Genomic DNA, 18165 nt, shown 5'->3' with positions numbered 1-18165 from the left:
AGCCAAGTTGCGTCTTGCAAACCACCCCCACCCTGTTGCCCCGCCCTGCCCACAACTCCTCTCCTGCCCCCCAGCACTGAACAAAACTCCCCTGTGCAAGTGCCACTCTCCTCCTCTCATCTCTTCTTAAGCGTGTTGCCCACACGGCCTCATATTTCATTGCTCTCTGCCTTTTTGCGCGGGACCTCTCGCACGCAACGCGACCGGCTTCGGATGTGTGACCTCACGTTGCTGTGTGTGGCCAAAGCATGAAAGGGAAACTCACCGCTTGGATTCTTCTGAGCAACTTAATTAGGTCAAACTGGAGGAAGTTGAAGCACTCGAATCAGGGAGTGTTGACTCTTAGTCAGCACGCCATCTATTCTTATCACAAGGGCGTTAAAAATGGACCATGATGGATGAAACTATTTCAAGAGAATCGCCAAGTGCGAGATCAGCAGAAGTATAAGGATAACACTGTCCGGCCTCTGTCCACCTGTGAATCCATTTTGTCTAACATTAATAACACGTATGTTTGGGCGCATGCGAGTAGCAGAGTCCATATTTCTTCTCCACACACGCTAAAAAATACCTGGCATTTTTGGTGAGTGGGAGGGTGCGAGTTCCAGGAACCCTGCGGTGAGTCAGGTTGAAATCACCGTCCGTAAAATCACGAAACGTTCATGACACCTTCTTCTGATTATGAGCATGTTCTCTCATTGAGAGTAAATTCCATCGCAACATTTCCTTCCCATCTTCCTTTTATTTCCTACTTTGTATTTTTAGACTTTTTCTGCTTGATCTTGGCTTAACGGCACACAACACAAGTTCAAGGCTTTATCCTCAAGAAATGTCTGAAGACAAAAATATTATTTGCACGCCTTTCTACGTACACACAGTCGGAAGCTCACACCGTGACAGACGTTTCCTGCACTTCCTGATAATATCCTAATGTCCTTAGGCCTTAAAGAGTCATTTTGTCGGCATTCAAATGGTTTCTGTGGTATTCGAAATACTTTACGGGGCCGTGGCACTGCCTACGCCACCTCCTTCTCAGCTTCACCCCCTTCCGCCTCCCTCATTGCACGCACTCCCCATCTCTGACAAACTATCCAGCGGGTGTCTTCTGTCAAAAACGTGTTGAGAGTAAACGGCTAAATGTTTGGCCACTCCCCATCCTTCTTGCTTCACAGCCTCAGATTGAGTTGCTCAAAATCTAGCGCTGAGTTGCCTCACTTATGGTGACTCCTGTCGATTTCCTGCTATATGCTGGATGTGGATTCCAATGAACTCCTCCAATTCTGCACAAATATGGCTCCTCGCCGTACCTTGAGCCTTTTTATATCCTTCTGCCATCGTAGCTGTGACTCCTGCAATGGTCTTAAAGGGTGGGGATTTTTAAAAGAGTAAGATGCCTCCACCCACCAAAATGCGCACCTCAGGTTCATTGACTGTCCGTGTGAACGCTTCTCAGAATTGTCTGATTCCGGGACTGGATCTTCTCTGCTTTGACAGATGCTAGATTACACAGATGACATTGTCTGTGCTCTGTGGTAACAGTACACACCAACTGGACTGAGGAAGGTATTTACAGTACATAAAGTAAGAACACGCACTGTGGAGCTAACCACAAATCTTGTCGACAAGTCTATCCCTGGTGGAGAGGAAATGGAGCTTTCCTTCACAACACCAAGTCGGATGTCCAGTGGTTAAACAAGCACGTGATATAAAATAAACAAGCGCACAATCTACAAGGTCAACATGCATGAAGTACATTTATAAGGAACTGTAAGAGCTCCACTTGCGGGTGATGTCAAATTGGCCGACCTGATTACAAATCACTGCTGGAAGTGGCTACTTGGGGACTGACTCTGTTTTATTTATTAGTTTATTTTATTTATGTTCCGTTTATGACACAAATGTGCAAGTGGTGATTAAGCAAGAAGCGGCCCTGAAAAATTGTGTCTCCTAAAACCTAAAACTAGTTTGCTGAAAGGTGCTTGGCGCAGATGTTATTTTGCAATTTAATTCAATTGGTCGACTGGTGGCAGTCTAATGTGATTGGTAAAACGAATGCCCTTGGATCTGGAAAGCGCAGCCAGTAAAGGCATTAGAGTGACAGAGTGAAGAGGAGATTGTCCTCTAATGCAGTCTTGGCCGACCGAGCTGAACTTTGTTTTTCCCTTCAAAGTCCCTCCGTGATTTGCTTTTGTTAACAGACAAGCCGGTTTGTCTCACTCGGCGGGCTGCATCTCGATGAGTCTATTTATAGCAGCGTACTCAATGAGAAATCGGATGCTGCGGCAGCACTCTGGAGAGACGATGCGGTCATGGGAACCGGTGAAGGTCCGAGCCACAGGGAAAAGTTCCACAGAAAGAAGAAGAAGAAGACTCTCGGGAGATGACCTCGCGCTCTCGGTTCCTGTTAGAAGAACGCGTACAAGCTCGCGCTTGGACTCGTAAACAAACAAAAAAATAACCTCGAGCGTGAGACAAACTTGCTCTGTGTCGTTTTGTCTGACGCTATCAAACGCAGCTGCGCGCTTCATTTTTTTCCCCGCTTTCATTTCCATTATCTTTGAAGAACAATCCACTACTCTTATTGTCTCCCGGTGGAATCGCAAGCAGCTAAACTGCTCGTAATGTTCGTGAAAAAACTAAACCCGAATAAAAGGCATCTGTGTGGCAGACAGTCCTGCCTGCTCCGATTTTAAAAGTATCATCTGGATGAAAGATGGCAAGAAAACTCTCTAGATGGATTCCTGGAAAAAACACACTGAAATAAAATTCTCCATCATTGATTATTGTCTAATGTTTGCTGCCATGACATCAAGTTTGCATTTAGGCATCCTTTGGACGCCATGTGTTGTGTGTCTCGTGTCCATTCTGTAAACTCGTAACTAGTAGAAACAAACACAGGTCATCCATTGCCCTCCATGAGGTTAAACTGCAAATGGATTAAGTTCATGGAGGAAGGACTGCTCAAAGCTGCACAAAGACACATGCAATGTGAGTGAGGAGTCCTGCACGAAGCATCGAACACATTCTGGGTCCACTCAGCACCATGCGTCCCCTTCGTCTCACTTAATGTAATTGCCTGAGCGCTACGTCCCTGCACATCCTCAGTCATGGCAGTTAATGTTCTCGGTGTCCTGTCCTTAGCGATGATGTGTCGCCACAGTCCCTCTGAATACATTTCAAGTTACCTTGCGTTTTAATGCTCCCCTATGACATATTTTAGGATTTGAATGACTTGACATTCATTGGCGTCGTCACCTGCTATGATGCGGCCATTTTCAATAGTTGTCATTAGGGAGGCCTTTCAACATCAGCACCACCACAGCCCCTTTTCGGGATATTATATCAACAATGTCCAGCTCGTTGCTTCTCAGCCATCAAGGATTAGCAGCGCATGACCTAGCTTGTAGACACCATGGCACCATCATTGGCCAGACATTAAGTCAACATTAAAACAAAGCTCCTGATAGTTCTGATATGCTGGAATAGCATACGGTTCGGGATGCCTCCTTTGCAACTCCACGTAAGAGTACAAAGCAAATGGAGCAAAGTGGGAAATTTTGGTAGGTTTTTGCAAATTACAAACGAATCACTGTCCACAGCCATTGAATCAACACCCCCGGACAGGATTGAGAGTTCGTATTGTGGTTCAGCATTGGATGAGCAGATAAAGATAACATGTCACTTTGGATTTGCACACAAATGGAGATGAGACGAGAGTAGAGTTTGTTATAGTTGAGGCGACAGAACAACAAGTCCTTGAGCTGTACGAGTTTGAGTCGTGAAGGTCCCGCCATGACACAGTCTGTGTCATTTATCTTGCGTGCGTCCAGTTCTGCCCAAGGTTGTTCTGGGGTCGTTTTCGAGATCAGGCTGAAGAAGAGTGACGGCCGGTGTGTTTGTTTTTGCGCCAAACAATGCGCTAATGAAAGCAGCAGGACGAGGGGAGGAGCAGGCACACTTTAATACGCAAGAACAGGACAGACACTTGAAAAATTCTATCAAGTGTATTTTGTACATCACATCATGAGTGTTCTAATGCCAAAGCTACGTGCAGTCATTAAAGTTTTTCTTTCGTGACGATTCACCACGGCTTGTCCCGGGGCCGGCTCTACGCAGATGTCCTGCCCCCTCGAATCAAACTTTTAGAAGTGAAAAATCCGCTGATAGAAACACACGTTAATCAGCCCCCTCTCTTATCTCACGTCAGTGCAGTGTGTGTCCTCACACAGCCTGCTGTCAGGACTCCACGCCCCTCCGTAAACATCCAATCACTGTGAGTATGCAAATGAGGCAAGACAGTAAAAACTCCACCAAACTCGTCGTAATGACTAATGACTATGACTAATGATTAACGACAACTCAAATAATAGTTAATATAACAGTCACATTATATGTTCCCCCCCCCTGAGAGATTGCCACCTTATTGTGGTCAGGGGATTTGCGTGCCTCAGTGACCCTAAGAGCAATACCAGCAGAAGCTTTAATCTTCAGGTGCCCATGCTGGACAGGTCTTAGTGTAGAGGCCTGACAGAGTGCAATCCGCTTCTCCAGGTTGAGATCTGGACACACAGCTAACAACTGCCGTTAAGAAAACACTAACAGTGTTAAAAATGTGTAAAAATAATAAATAAATAAAAAATAAAAAATAAAAAAACATGCCCCCTTCACATTTCTGACTGCCCCCTCTTATGTGCATTCCTAGAAGCGGCCCTGGCTTGTCCTTGGCCAAAGCGCCTCCTGGCGTTATGAACAAAACACAATGCTGTCCTCCAAACTCTTTAGCTGCACAATAAAGGAATCCTAAAATTGTACAAACACTGAAAGGGTGCTTATAAAGCCATGGGACGTAGTAGAATGAATAATCTACACTCAATTAACGCGCCTTTTAAAATTAAAATTGAAGTAAGATCAGGAAAGTGCTCCAAGCTTGATATGATTGATTCAAATGAACTGACTGACTCAATGGGTTTGAAGGGAAAAATCAGGCTATAGGAATATAAACAGAAAATATATTAAAAAAATAAATCATCGGACTAAAAAAAAAACAAAACAAAAAAACTCCGACTTAAACTCACAGGAATGAGCCAATGAGGTTACGGGGGCGTGGTCACCGTTGTTGACATCAACTTCCTACTTTGCGGTATGAAAGCCTTCAACGACAGCTTTCGATCATGAAAAGCGGATAAACACTCAACCGCACAACGAAACAGGTAGACGTAGACGCGTCTTGTGTTTGTTTATTATAAATGCGCTCCTATCTCCGTCGACTGTGATCTTAGAGAAGGTGAAAGGAGCTCAAGTCGATGGTTTCAGCCCCCACATTCAGCTCACAAGACCGCAGCATGTGATATCGATTAGGAATGCAACACACAAGCACTTGTCTGTTCGCTGCACATTTGCGACAAGACGAGACTTACACGTGCTTCTTCATTTACACTTTAACGGATGTTGCATTCCCAGGAGTATCCTGCAGATGAAAGTGAAAGCAGAACACCGAATTGAAAGCTCGCCTTCCACTTCGCCTTTTTTTTTTTTTTTTTTTTGACTGAATCAGCTTTTTTGACTGAATCAGGTGAAAGATGGTGCACGTCTACAACTGCCACCCTTACGCCTCACAACAGATTGTGCAGGTGAGTGGAACCGGCCACCCTAAACGTCATTCATCATCATCACCATCATCGAGCTCATTGCTCTCCTTGTGACCAGGTGGAGCAGGAGCCTGGCTTGATCTGCTGTGGAGGCGCCGCCTTGTTTGTGGTTGCGACCGGGGGATGCAAGGTTAACTCTCATTATTATTAAAGAATTAACATATCAGATACACTCTGTAATTTGAGCCGCATTATGCAGCAACGCCTTCTTAAACTCATGATATTCCTTTAAAATAATGAAAGAAAACCTCCCCTTTTTTCCTTGGCTGACTGATTTACAACTTGTGATGTCTTGAGGTGGAAGCCTACAATCTGGATCAGGAGGGCTGCCCTCTCATCTGTCGCTTTGCTACCATGGGCACGGTCAGGAGCATCCTGTACAGCGACATCGGTAGAGCCCAATCTTTCTTTCTCCACTCTAGCAACGAGTTCTCGTTGACATTGTACCACACATCTAGGAGACTACCTGGTCACGATAGAGGAAAAGAACAGCGCCACCTACCTGAGAGCCTATACCAACTGGCGTTACCAGGTGTGGCATTTGTTAAATAATTCTGTTGAAGGATAATTCTGCCGTTTTTTAATAGTCCAAGTATTTCCCTATTATAATGTGCCACCCGGGAAGCTAACTTTGCCCTCATGTCGCATGTTCCTCTCTTAGGCTGAGGAAAAGGCTCGCGTCGGAGTGCGCTTGTTGGGCCACTTCCTTCGAGGGGCGTCTCAGCGAGGCGGAGCGCAGATGGAGATCATTGAAATTCCCTTATCAGAGCGTCCCGTGGCTGTGGCCTGTTGCCCGCTGACGGGTGACCTCCTGGTTGGCTGCGAAAAGACTCTGGTTCTCTTTACTTTGAGAAGACACACGGTCAGTGCAAAACCAGGCTACGGCTGTTTTTTTTTGTCAATCTGATTTCCTGTAAATAAATATTTGTGATTTCACATGCTGTTTTTGTTTGAAATGTTTCCTTTGTGGTTTCAAACCTAGCCAAACGTACAACAGCCTTCAAACGGTCAGCAGAGCACCAGTCCGAGCTCAGGTAACACTCAAGTGTGTTTCTTTTGTGCCGTTAGCATAATTTAAGGACGTGTTCATGGAAGCTTTTGAAAGCTTTTCTTTCCCTCTTCACACGGGACTTTCTCCATCGTCTACTTGTAAAAGGATATTTGCCCCCAATTTTTCATTCAGACATGTTTCGTGTTTTGCTTGTAGATCAGAGTTCGAAGCAAAATGCGTCCATTCTGGACTTTGAACGCTCTGTCATCTTGCATCTTCCGAGAATGAAACCTAAACAGGTATGTTGAGTGTTTGTTGTACCCTTACTTCATGATCTGAGCTGCGTCTTTTTCCATTGACGTGAATATCTCCTGTTTCCCTCAAGGTGGCGCTGTGTGCAGGATACGTAGCTGTGCAAGCGGAGCTAGAGGTGCTGGTCCTGAAACTGGACGCTAATGATGAACCAAACAACCCGGTGCCAGAGGAGTCATCCGAAGAGCCTAAAGATGGTGAGGTGGATTCCTTCCAAAAATGTGTGTGTCTTGACAACACGAGTGCATGCTAATTGTTTTGATAACGCTTGCTGATGTTGCTAATGAGCTTGTTGGAATCCGTGTCGCGCGTGCGCAGATCAAGCTGAGGACCAGGTCGACTTCCTGCTCCTTCCCCGGCGCCAGGAGTTGCTGGGCGAGCGCGCGCGAGACTGCAACATCCCCGTCAGCATCGAGAAAACGGGGCTGGAGGACAAAGGACAAAACACGTTCTCCTATGTTCTCTTCAGGTGCGTGTGTATTGGATCGAGTAAGATTTTGAAAGCAAGAGTGATGATTTCTTTGTTTGAATATCTTTAATGTCTCGCCTGTAGGCGTTTTACTCCAGACTACTTTCAGGGCTGCGGTGTGGAGGAGACGCAGCTTCACTCCCTAAAACTGCAACCTTTATTCACAAGTTAGTTCAACGCAATCCAATGCATCACTGAGATGTGTTTAAAAAAAAAACAGAAATCTTTTTACAATATTTATCTTTTTTTTTATATTATATTATATTATATTATATTATATTATATTATATTATATTATATTATATTATATTATATTATATTATATTATATTATATTATATTATATTATATTATATTCGCGTCCTGTCTCTGTAGGCGGCCAGTCTGCGGTTGAAGAACCGCCTTGCGTGTTCTGCTTGTTCTCCCTTCCTACCACTGGCTACCTGTACAATCTGAAAGGTGGAGTTGAGCTTGTCTCGATTTATCAGTATCCAGAGAAGGTCTTGGAAGCCGTCCTCACAGATCATCTCTTACACGTCATTACCAAGTGAGTCTGAGAAATGAATGCGCTCCTCAATTGACAGTCAGACATGTTTGCATGATGTACTCACGTTTACTTTTCTGTCTCGTTTAATCCTGAAGTTAATCTCATAGAATTCTGTCACTGTGATGTGACTCACGTGCGAATGTGGGTCTGCTTGTGTGTTAGGAGCGCACTGCAGTGCTTCACGGTGCGTTGCGCAGCAGTCGCGGCCCGCTTGGAGGACCCCTACGTTGATACCACAATGAGGGTACGAGTCTGGCCGAAAGAAAACACACAGGGAGATGAGCCACAGTCCAAAGACAAATCTGTGGACCTCAAAAATGGTTGTAGTGGGCGGATCCTACCAAAAGTGGCGTTTGCGTGTCGGCAGGCTTGTCCGCCCTGCAACCTGGACGTGTGCGCTCTGAGGATTCAGCTGTTCATCGGCCTTCGCTCGGTCTGCACGTACGGCCGTCACGTCATCCTGTTCTCTGCCGCTGACGTCGACGCGCCGGAGGAGACCGAACGCAACGCGCAACGTCGAGGCCTGTACGTCGCTTCAAATCAAAACATCCATTTTACACTATGATGGGCAATAGCCACAACTCATACCGACTATTCCATTTTTTTGTATCTAATTTTTCACTGTAGTTTTATTTCATGATATTTTCGTTGATTGATGTCTCTAATGACACGGCAGGTTTTTTTTTTTTTTAGTTATCATCTTAAAGTCTGTATCAGAGCCTTAGTTTCATTCCTTTATCTACTTCGACCCAAATCTGGAGTCAACTTGTTATTTTTGAGTATATTTCCAATTTCCTGTCTGTGTGCCCTTTGACCTCAGAAGCAAGAGGTGGACTGCGTCTGCTCCCAAGGACACCGGTGCTGTCGGACATGGATGGAATCTCTATGTGGTTGAAACCGTTCCTCCGCTCACTCTCTACCGAGAAATGGTAACATAGAGGCCCTGACTTGAAATGCATCTTTCATCAAAACGTGCAAACCTCTTTGTTTTCCATGCGTCCGTCCCTCAGGTTGAATACAGCCAGCATTACGTGCAGAACAACCAGCAAGCGCAGAGCCTTGGGCACCTCCTGAGCGAAGCTCACCTGCTGCTCCGTGCGGCCTCGCTCCAGCCTCGTCAGCCGTGGTGGCGTGGCGGCGGCCCCGCACTCGGCCGTCCTGACGAAGCAGAGTTGGAGGAGGCGTTCAGGGAGAACTGCGCTCAGCTGGCAGACTGTTTCAGCAGGTGACACTTTCTCACGTCATCTTATCACGCTCATTAATGTATCGGCGCCACTTGCTGAAAAGAACCAAATGCTAACGTCAAGACTTTGATCAGAAGGACTTCATGAGCTCTTCTTCAAATTTCATTCTTATGTTGTCATCACCAAAGGGGAAGCCAGAGACACTGTCACCAGGCGCTGCCTTACTACAGAATGTCGGGCCTATCAGTCATCGACGTCATGGCCAGGAACCGCCCCCTCCCGAGCAGCCCACACACCTACGGCCCGGGCTTTTTGTTTTACCTGAAGCATTTCCTTTTAGAAGAGACCGACCTGCATCTCACTCCAGTAATGCAGACACGCCGCAAAACAAAAACTGCAGATGTGAGCAACACAGTTAGCTTATTGTGTCGTTGCAACAAATGCATCACTTTTGTTTTCCTAGGAAGCGGCCGATGAGGTCATCGACATTTTTAGCCAATCAGAACCCTCCCAGCTTGTCAGCGTGTGTGCCAGCCCAACTATGGTAAATGTAGACCCTCACCGGACACTTCAAATCTTGCAACATCTGGAGGACAGTGCAGGCGTGTCTGTTGCGCTGACAATCACCATGGCAACCATGACGCTGCGATTGGATGATCTGCCACAGTACACACAGCTGATGGAGAGACATGCCGAGGTGAGAGGGTGGGGAGGGGTGCCGAATCCGGTCCGAGTTTACAACTGTCTCTGCGTTTTGAGATGGTGCTGGTGTATGGCTTCATCGAGGAGCCAAGGCTGCTGCTGCACGGCGGAGGTGGAGGCCAGCACGCTCACATCTACCCCACGGCGTTGAGCCAACAAATGGTCAAGTCCCAGCCTGGCCTGCTGGTGGCGTCCATGGTCGCGCTGCACGAGAACAACAAAGTTCACCTCGAGCAGGTGGACCGAATGTTTCAGGTAGCATCGAGTCGTCGCAACGTTTGTTGTCAGAAGCCGGCCCATGGATAAGCACCGTTCTCATGCGTATGTAGACGCTGGGCTGTGGAAACAGCTTGCAGGTGGATTTCTGGGAGGCGACGCTGATGGCGTCATCCCAACAAGGTGTCATTCAAGAGCTTCTCTTCCGATTGTCATCAGTCTACATCGAGCGACTGATACACACGAGCACAGACAAGTGTCTCCACGAACCTCCAACACGGAAGTCGTTGAAGAGCGCTGACGATCTGGTAAAGTTGCTAACATTTCTTCTCCTCGAACTCTATAGATGGAAAAAACAATGACACTTTGAAAACATGTTTTGCAAAAATATTCAAATACAACTTTTTGGTCAGACTATTGAAAATAATGATCATCTTCCAAAATCTGTGTGTTTGGTCTGTTTCAGATCAATTCGTGTTCCCATTACGGAGCTTTGTATCCCTGGCTTTTTGTTCTCAGTCCACTTCACAGTACCAACTTTCAACATCAGGAGGCGTTACACAAGATGCAGGTAAGAATAATCAGTCTTGCAAAGTGCGTCTGCATTATCGGGACTGTAGGATCGGGTGGGCCACCTTGCATTCTCTGCAGTCACTCCTTTGCGGACCGTCGCTGTCTGTGGGCTCAGTCACACCCTTGTTGGAAAGTCTGCCAGACAAAACCTTGTGGGGCTTCAGCCTGCACATCCTGTGTGCTACCAGAAGAGGGCAGTATGACCGCAGCATTGAAGAGCTTCTGGAGCGATGCCCCCAGGCTATTATTGCCTACGCCAATCACCACTTGCAAGATCAACACATGGTCAGTCTATAGGAGTGCCAGTGGATGCTGTGGGTTTACTTTGCTCGCTCATGAAGTGTGCCCAAACTTTAGGATTTGTGGTGGAAGAAGCTGCTCCCGGAAATCTGCAATCGGACAAGAACCGCGTCGGACAACAGCATTCTGTTGGCGGCTCTCAAAGGTACAGGCGGTTTATTAGCCGCAACATGTGTCCTTAGCGCACTCGATACAGGACTGTATGCAAATTTAAGATTGCATAATGTTCCAGGATTGAGATTTATTCATTGATCCCAACAGAGACACTGGTGGTGGTTGCCATGGAGACAAGTCCTGCAGAGTTTTTGGAGCTCATACCTGATGACGGAACAGCTTCGTACTTCTTACCTCACTTATTGACCTGCAGCCAGAGACACTTATTGGCCTAACACGTATGCATGCAAACTCTTGATCATGTTGGCTACAGCTGCTGTTTACAGTACGGGTGTCACAAACACTGCCAAGTGGTCACGCCATCGGTTTTGTCTTGGAACGGGCCTGCGGGCGACCTGTGGCTCTTGGGGGCTGCGCCTCGTTGCTCATCACTGAAATATATCATGCAAACATTCAGTTGCAGAGTGGCGATTGGGTCTGAACACTTAACATTATGAAAGCAGCGCATGTAGGAGTTCCGACAGTCACAAAGGTCACCCATTGTTTTTTTAGACTTGTAAAAGGTCAACATTGTCCAATCGGAGCTGTGCGATAAACCGCCCCTCCCCTGACTACTTCTCCTGGCCAATCAATGGAAAGGCATAAGTATAAATGCAAATCAATCAGGGCTGGAGAGTTGCTGCAAGAGCTCAGCTGGGGTAATGAGCTCATGCCTCTTTCAGAATGGAAAGGTATGTTCAAGCGGAGGAAATCACAGAAAGACATGAAATGAGTTAGGAGTCAAGAAAAACGCATGAAGGATCCAACTTGCAAGGTTTTTAGTTTTTACGGTTTTAACAAGCTAAGGAATCAGTCTTGACAAAAACAAAGCTCAGCACTTCTCGGGCTAATCAGCTGCAGTTGTTGCAAATTAGGATGAAGCCAAATGAAAGGAAAGAGACTTTGCTGGCCGTCAAGGAAAACATTGAGATGGAATCACTCTCTTTCCACAAAACCTGTGAAGTGCTTCCAACACAAGAGCTGGAGGAAGACCATTGTGCTTACCAGGTACGAGCTCACTGTTGCTGCTTTCAATAAGAAATGTCCAATTGTGGGAAATATCGTTACTACCAAAAAGCAGCCCATTAAAAAATCAACACAACTAGTTGTCGCTACTGTCATTTCTTTTTTTTATATAATTTTGTTTTTTAATGCTGAAGAACTTGGAGCATCCTCTGGTCTTCATTTGTGAGGAAGAGACAACACTGGAGGTTGAAGCCCAGCAAGATGGAGTGCAGAAGTCCAAACCTCTACCCAACACTGTGACCCCAGCCAAGGAAAGTGCAATTTGTGGAAGCTGCCCCCCTCCCCTTGTCTTCATGGAGGACATCGAGATAGAAATGGAGGTAGCGCCATGTGCTCATTGTGTAACCTTAGCACATTAATCCAAATTTCTCTTTCTCTTTGAAAGGCCTAATTGCTCGCAGTCTTCGGTCATGTTATTTTCTCTCTGTAGAAGGGCAGTGCTGGTTTGCTAAATTTTTCTTTGCTGTCCTAGGTGCTTCCTCACCTCACAAAGTCCAAGGCTCAACTTGTGGGGCTCATCACCCCGGTAACAACTGTCTTTCCTTTTTTTTGTTTTGTTTGTGTGATTACTTGCACACAGTATTGCACATGTGGACTTCTGGTAATCTAATCTAAATCCAAAAGAGCACTCGTGATGTCATCAGTCAATCAATGCAAATTGTTGTCCATTGTTTTTGTGACTTGAACGTAGCAACTCTGATATTTTATTTCATTTTTATTTGCGTTGAGGAACCAAATTGATCTTGAACAAACACCTCTTGCAGACATTTGGCTGCAAAGCGAGCCGAATGAAATGGAAGCCGCTGACTCCTCATCAGAGCGGCCTGGTGGTCAAAGATGTTTTCTGCTTGCCCAGAGGCTTCTACATTGAAGGAGAAATCGGCAGGTGATGAGATCTATCCAATATTTCACGGCGATGTCCATGAATAATCCTCAAGCCATGTGCGAGCCCTGTTATTTTTTTTTCAGAATTTCGACTGAATGTAGCAGATCTCATGTTGTGCCAGCCGAGACAATAAAGAGGGATAAGGTGTACTAATTTGGTGTCTCCACAGGAACACAGCACCACAAGCCAAAGCGCAAGCTGCACTTTCAGCCATGGGACTGACTGCCCGGATCACCATTGATCGCGCGTGGTCAGCCAAACAGATGGCGAGTCGGTTGGCAGCGCTTTTCCGAGGCAGAGTTGTGAAAGAGGCCGGACAATGCTTTTCCTTCTCGTATTTAAAGGTACGCGTGTCATCTACGGTGTTAGGGTGGCGCTCTCTCTAACTTATTTTGCAAGAACCACACGGGAGACAAGTAAGTCCTTTTAGACACCTGCAGGTGGATAATCCATTCGTCGCTGTGCGTACAGCGATGATCGAATGAGGTCTGACTTAGGCCTCTTGCAGGAGCATTTTTATTGAGAGAAACAGAGTGGGGGTGAGAGTGGACAGGATGGGGTTGAAGGCCCTGGCCTGCTGATCAAAGCATAGCAGGGGTTCTTTTACGACGTTGTGTAAACAAGGCAACTTTGATTGCTTCCTCTGCAGCTAGTCAATCAGTTTAAAAGACCTTAGCACTTTGTTCTACTACATTTGTTAAGACAGGACAAACTAGGTAAATTATTACAGGTTACATTCCAACATAATCATACGATCAAGATAATCTGTAAACCCTAACATACGGGGATTCGCTTTTAGGTTTCGAATGAGCAACCACGTGTTTGTTTTTGCAGTGCATGCAGCAGGTTCTCTTTACCCCGGTCACACCTGTGGAAGGCTGGACTGGAGCGCAGGTCCTCAGGATCTCAGGACCGGGGGCGCTTTATATCCTTAGCCATCATGACCACCTGCAGGTCAACTTTTTCTTTTGGATTCTTTTCCATTCAAATGTGGGGGTTGAAATGTATGAGTTTTCAGAAGAAGAAAAAAATATGAATATAAAAAAACTCATAAAACACCCTTACATTGAAAGAAAAGATATTTCAAATTGTAGATGGACCTTGTTTGACTGACTTTGTCTTGCTTGTAGGCTGCCACTGCTCCCGGCTGCGTGGATGTGGCTTGCAGACCTGAAACGCCATAATTGGTGGCCCAATTACTGGCCGCATCTCGCCAAGCATACGAATGATGCTTATTTGCTGCACTTCAGACAACTGTGCCACCTTTTGCAAGTGCTGGGAGATGGATAACAGAAAAAAAAAAGAAGCATTTTTTTGTATCAATTTTTCATGCAATGATGCCCACCTGAAGGCAAGTGAAAGGTGTTTGCAGACAAGTGTGTATATCAGCATGATTGATCACATAAAAAATGAAATTCACCAGAATTTTAAGTTTTAGTATGAATTACCAATGTTTGTTTTTTAGTGTTTTTAATTGTTCTTAAAAATTAAACTTTTGAGTTGACCAATACAATCTGTGATTGGTATTTTGATACAGTAATTGCACCACACGGGCATATCAGAGTATTTGGTGAATTTGCCACACAGTCTTGGAGGAAGATTTTTAATAGTTTTCCTCACTTTTATGCAAGAACCACACATGAGACAATTTGCCCATTTTACGCTTGCAAGTGGAGAAAGCCATCATCACCCTGTGTGGTACAGAGGAGCTTGAAAGCAGTCTAACTTTTGCCTCTTGCAAGAGACTATTTATTGAGAGAAACCAGGGTGGGAGTGAGAGTGAACATCTTTTGGGGGTTACCTCTGCAAACTGGTTAAGCAAGAATGTTTCCACATCATTTGGAAAGTTTTAACAACTGCAGGGAATGACGAGTCAAGGTAAGGTGGAAGGTTTTAACAAAGCTAATTATTCTAGTCAACATTCCAACATAATCATACAATCTAAAAAAATTCTCAACCCTAACAATTTAATTCACACAGACCCGCGCAAATAATCATGCTTTGTTTTGCCATAACTTGTACGGATTCTTGACGATCAATCCAGCAGTAGTAGCAAAACTTTAATGGGCCCTTTTTTGAAATTGAGTGACGTTGATGGTGTAAGATGCTCCCCTCAGAAGCTGCTCTCTGAAAAGCTGCATCAAAAGAACAAAGTGAAAATTCCAGTACGCTATATATCTGTATTATCTGTATTGCTGAGGCACAGAAATTCCACTTACCGCTTCAATAAATTCAATGATGTCATCATTGCTAATCCCATCAACCACTTTTAACTTCATCTTCATATGGGCCAGAAACCGAGGCCCGGCTGGAATTGAGAAAGGCAAACAGACACAAAAATATCAAAATGATGTCATTAGAGGGAGTCAAAGGAAATGCTCACCTTGCAGAGTCACGGTTTTAGTAAATGCGGTTGTTGTGTTGGTTCTGGACATGGTTGTGTTTTGAGGGTCTGGACTCGCAGTAACCACAGGTGTGCTTGGCAGTGTTTCAGAAGTTTGGGAAATGGTTGTATACGTGTTTTGGGGTGTGGCAACCATTGCCGTGCTTGCCGTTGTCATTGCAGCGCTCGGCATTGCGCTGGTTGTGGATTTGGTTGTGTTTTGAGTAGCCGTGGTCACGCTTGTGCTTCTTCCAAGAGTGGACAGGCTCATGTCTGGAGTGGCCGTAGTTAGGGGTCCATTTTTCAGGGTTGAGGATTGTGCTGCGCTCGGCACCGTCGTTGCTGTAGATGTTGCTGAACTTTGGGATGCTCCATCAGGACTTGTGGATCTGGTTTGGTTGAAGGTTGTGATGATTATGTTGGTCTGTGTTGTTGCAGGTGTGCTGCTAGGCATTGTATGAGTTCTGGAAATCGCAGGTATTCTTGTCACAGTTTCAGGCGTCAGGGACATGGTTGTATTTACGTTTTGGGCTGTGGCGGCCATACCTGTGCTTGCCATTGCCATTGCAGTGCTCGGGATTGTGCTTGTTGAGGATTTGGTTGCATTTTGAGTTACCGTGGCCACGCTTGTGCTTTTTCCAAGTGTGGACAGGCTTGTGTCTGGAGTGGCTGTAGTCAGGGGTCTGTTTTCTGCGGTTGAGGATTGTGTGGTGGTCGGCGTCATTGTTGTGGTAGATGTTGCTGGACCTTGAGATGCTCCATCAGGACTTGTAGATCTGGTTTGGTTGAAGGTTGTGATGATCACGTTGGTCTGTGTTGTTGCAGGTGTGCTCCTTGACATTGTATGAGTTCTGGAAATCGGAGGTATTCTCGTCACTGTTTCAGGCGTCAGGGACATGGTTGTATTTACGTTTTTGGCTGTGGCGGCGAGTGCTGTGCTTGCCGTTACCATTACAGTGCTCGGGATTGCTCTGGTTGAGGATTTGGTTGCATTTTGAGTTACCGTGGCCACGCTTGTGCTTCTTCCAAGTGTGGACAGACTCGTGTCTGGAGTGGCTGTAGTCAGGGGTCTCTTTTCTGCAGTTGAGGATTGTGCGGTTGCTGTAAATGTTGCTGGACTTTGGGATGCGGTATCAGGACTTGTGGATCTGGTTTGGTTGAAGGTTGTGATGATCACGTTTGTCTGTGTTGTTGCTGGTGTGCTGCTGGGCATTGTATGAGTTCTGGAAATCGCAGGTATGCTTGTCACTGTTTCAGGTGTCAGGGACATGGTTGTATTTACATTTTGGGCTGTAGCGGCCATTGCTGTGCTTGTCGTTGTCATTGCAGTGCTCGGGATTGCACTGGTTGAGGATTTGGTTGCGTTTTGATTTGCCGTGGTCACGCTTGTGCTTCTTCCAAAAGTGGACAGGCTCGTGTCTGGAGTAGGTGTAGTCAAGGGTCTGTTTTCCACGGTTGAGGATTGCACGGTGCTTGGCACCGTAGTTGCTGTAGATGTTGTTGGACTTTGGGATGCGCTATCAGGACTTGTAGATCTGGTTTGGTTGAAGGTTGTGATGATCACGTTGGTCTGTGCTGTTGCAGGTGTGCTGCTGGGCATTGTATGAGTTCTGGCAATCGCAGGTACGCTTTTCACTGTTTCAGGCATCTGGGACATGGTTGTGTTTACGTTTTGGGCTGTGGCGGCCATTGCTGTGCTTGCCCTTGCCATTGCATTGCTCGGGACTGCACTGGTTGTGGATTTGGTTGCGCTTTGAGTTGCTGTGGTCACATTTGTGCTTTTTCCAAGTGTGGACAGGCTCGTGTTTTGAGTGGTTGTAGTCAGGGGTCGGTTTTCCACGGTTGAGAATTTTGTGGCGCTCGGCACTGTCGTTGCTGTAGATGTTGCTGGACTTTGGGATGCGGTATCAGGACTTGTGGATCTGGTATGGTTGAAGGTTGTGATCATCACATTGGTCTGTGTTGTTGCAGGTGTGCTGCTGGGCATTGTATGAGTTCTGGCAATTGCAGGTATGCTTGTCACTGTTTTAGGCATCAGAGACATGATTGTATTTACGTTTTGGGCTGTGGCGGCCATTGCAGTGTTCAGGATTGGGCTGGTTGCGGATTTGGTGTTGTTTTCAGTTGCCGTGGTCACGCTTGTGCTTTTTCCAAGTGTGGACAGGCTAGCGTCTGGAGTGGCTGTAGTCAAGGGTCTGTTTTCCACAGTTGAGGATTGTACGGTGCTTGGCACCCTCGTTGCTGTAGATGTTGCTGGACTTTGGGATGCTCTATCAGGACTTGTAGATCTGGTTTGGTTGAAGGTTGTGATGATCACGTTGGTCTGTGCTGTTGCAGGTGTGCTGCTGGGCACTGTATGAGTTCTGGCAATCGCAGGTACGCTTTTTACTGTTTCAGGCGTCTGGGACATGGTTATATTTACGTTTTGGGCTGTGGCAGCCATTGCTGTGCTTGTGCTTGCCCTTGCCATTGCGTTGCTCGGGACTGCGCTGGTTGAGGATTTGGTTGCATTTTCAGTTACCGTGGCCACGCTTGGGCTTTTTCCAAGTGTGGACAGGCTCGTGTCTGGAGTGGCTGTAGTCAGGGGTCTGTTTTCTGCGGTTGAGGATTGTGTGGTGGTCGGCACTATTGTTGCTGTAGATGTTGCTGGACCTTGGGATGCTCCATCAGGACTTGTGGATCTGGTTTGGTTGAAGGTTGTGATGATCACGTTGGTCTGTGTTGTTGCAGGTGTGCTCCTTGGCATTGTATGAGTTCTGGAAATCGCAGGTATTCT

The 18165-nt window shown here is 46.2% G+C and overlaps 3 protein-coding genes across 5 annotated transcripts; 2 read left to right on the top strand and 1 right to left on the bottom strand.

Annotated features, from left to right (window-relative positions):
• Positions 1–5096: 5096 nt before the first annotated feature.
• hps3 (HPS3 biogenesis of lysosomal organelles complex 2 subunit 1) lies at positions 5097–12196 on the top strand. Of its 3 annotated transcripts, none has more exons than XM_061298001.1 (24): positions 5097–5210; positions 5573–5630; positions 5707–5778; positions 5946–6039; positions 6107–6180; positions 6310–6510; positions 6631–6682; positions 6856–6938; positions 7025–7148; positions 7270–7420; positions 7505–7587; positions 7795–7966; positions 8129–8210; positions 8334–8491; positions 8787–8895; positions 8977–9191; positions 9339–9516; positions 9614–9847; positions 9910–10107; positions 10182–10376; positions 10535–10639; positions 10720–10926; positions 10999–11086; positions 11203–12196. In XM_061298001.1, the coding sequence occupies exons 2-24, from the start codon at positions 5580–5582 to the stop codon at positions 11328–11330; spliced, it is 3054 nt and encodes a 1017-aa protein (XP_061153985.1). In that variant the 5' UTR covers positions 5097–5210; positions 5573–5579; the 3' UTR covers positions 11331–12196. The 3 variants fall into 3 exon arrangements, with proteins under 3 accessions (XP_061153985.1, XP_061153983.1, XP_061153984.1); XM_061297999.1 differs by having other exon boundaries at positions 9339–9552; XM_061298000.1 differs by having other exon boundaries at positions 5099–5210; positions 5461–5630; positions 9339–9552.
• On the top strand, positions 11967–14506 carry LOC133167300 (uncharacterized). Its single transcript, XM_061298003.1, has 7 exons — positions 11967–12102; positions 12255–12440; positions 12593–12646; positions 12885–13006; positions 13176–13350; positions 13841–13960; positions 14137–14506. The coding sequence occupies exons 1-7, from the start codon at positions 11971–11973 to the stop codon at positions 14188–14190; spliced, it is 843 nt and encodes a 280-aa protein (XP_061153987.1). The 5' UTR covers positions 11967–11970; the 3' UTR covers positions 14191–14506.
• Positions 14507–15496: 990 nt separating this feature from the next.
• On the bottom strand, positions 15497–17845 carry LOC133167236 (mucin-2-like). Its single transcript, XM_061297863.1, has 4 exons — positions 16870–17845; positions 16329–16507; positions 15936–16136; positions 15497–15743 (listed from the first exon to the last, which is right to left on the bottom strand). The coding sequence occupies exons 1-4, from the start codon at positions 17830–17832 to the stop codon at positions 15497–15499; spliced, it is 1590 nt and encodes a 529-aa protein (XP_061153847.1). The 5' UTR covers positions 17833–17845.
• Between the last annotated feature and the right edge of the window lie 320 nt (positions 17846–18165).

The sequence above is a fragment of the Syngnathus typhle genome, linkage group LG14 (genome assembly GCF_033458585.1).
Source record: "Syngnathus typhle isolate RoL2023-S1 ecotype Sweden linkage group LG14, RoL_Styp_1.0, whole genome shotgun sequence".
Taxonomy (NCBI): Eukaryota; Metazoa; Chordata; class Actinopteri; order Syngnathiformes; family Syngnathidae; genus Syngnathus; species Syngnathus typhle.
Note: the sequence above shows the minus strand (reverse complement) of the source record. Positions and strands in the feature narration are given on the sequence as shown.

Bases quoted from the DNA above. Each gene is read 5' to 3' on its own strand.
- hps3 (XM_061297999.1), top strand. From the start codon at position 5,580: ATGGTGCACGTCTACAACTGCCACCCTTACGCCTCACAACAGATTGTG. The intron at 7,967-8,128 runs GTGAGTCTGAGA...CTTGTGTGTTAG, and splicing joins CTCTTACACGTCATTACCAA to GAGCGCACTGCAGTGCTTCA. The intron at 11,087-11,202 runs GTACAGGCGGTT...TGATCCCAACAG, and splicing joins TCTGTTGGCGGCTCTCAAAG to AGACACTGGTGGTGGTTGCC.
- LOC133167300 (XM_061298003.1), top strand. From the start codon at position 11,971: ATGAAGCCAAATGAAAGGAAAGAGACTTTGCTGGCCGTCAAGGAAAAC. The intron at 13,007-13,175 runs GTGATGAGATCT...GTGTCTCCACAG, and splicing joins ATTGAAGGAGAAATCGGCAG to GAACACAGCACCACAAGCCA. The intron at 13,351-13,840 runs GTACGCGTGTCA...TTGTTTTTGCAG, and splicing joins TTTCCTTCTCGTATTTAAAG to TGCATGCAGCAGGTTCTCTT.
- LOC133167236 (XM_061297863.1), bottom strand. From the start codon at position 17,832: ATGGCTGCCACAGCCCAAAACGTAAATATAACCATGTCCCAGACGCCT. The intron at 16,137-16,328 runs GCACAGCACTCG...GAGCATCTCAAG, and splicing joins CACTGTAATGGTAACGGCAA to GTCCAGCAACATCTACCACA. The intron at 15,744-15,935 runs GTATGGCCGCCA...CCCAAAGTTCAG, and splicing joins AATGGCAATGGCAAGCACAG to CAACATCTACAGCAACGACG.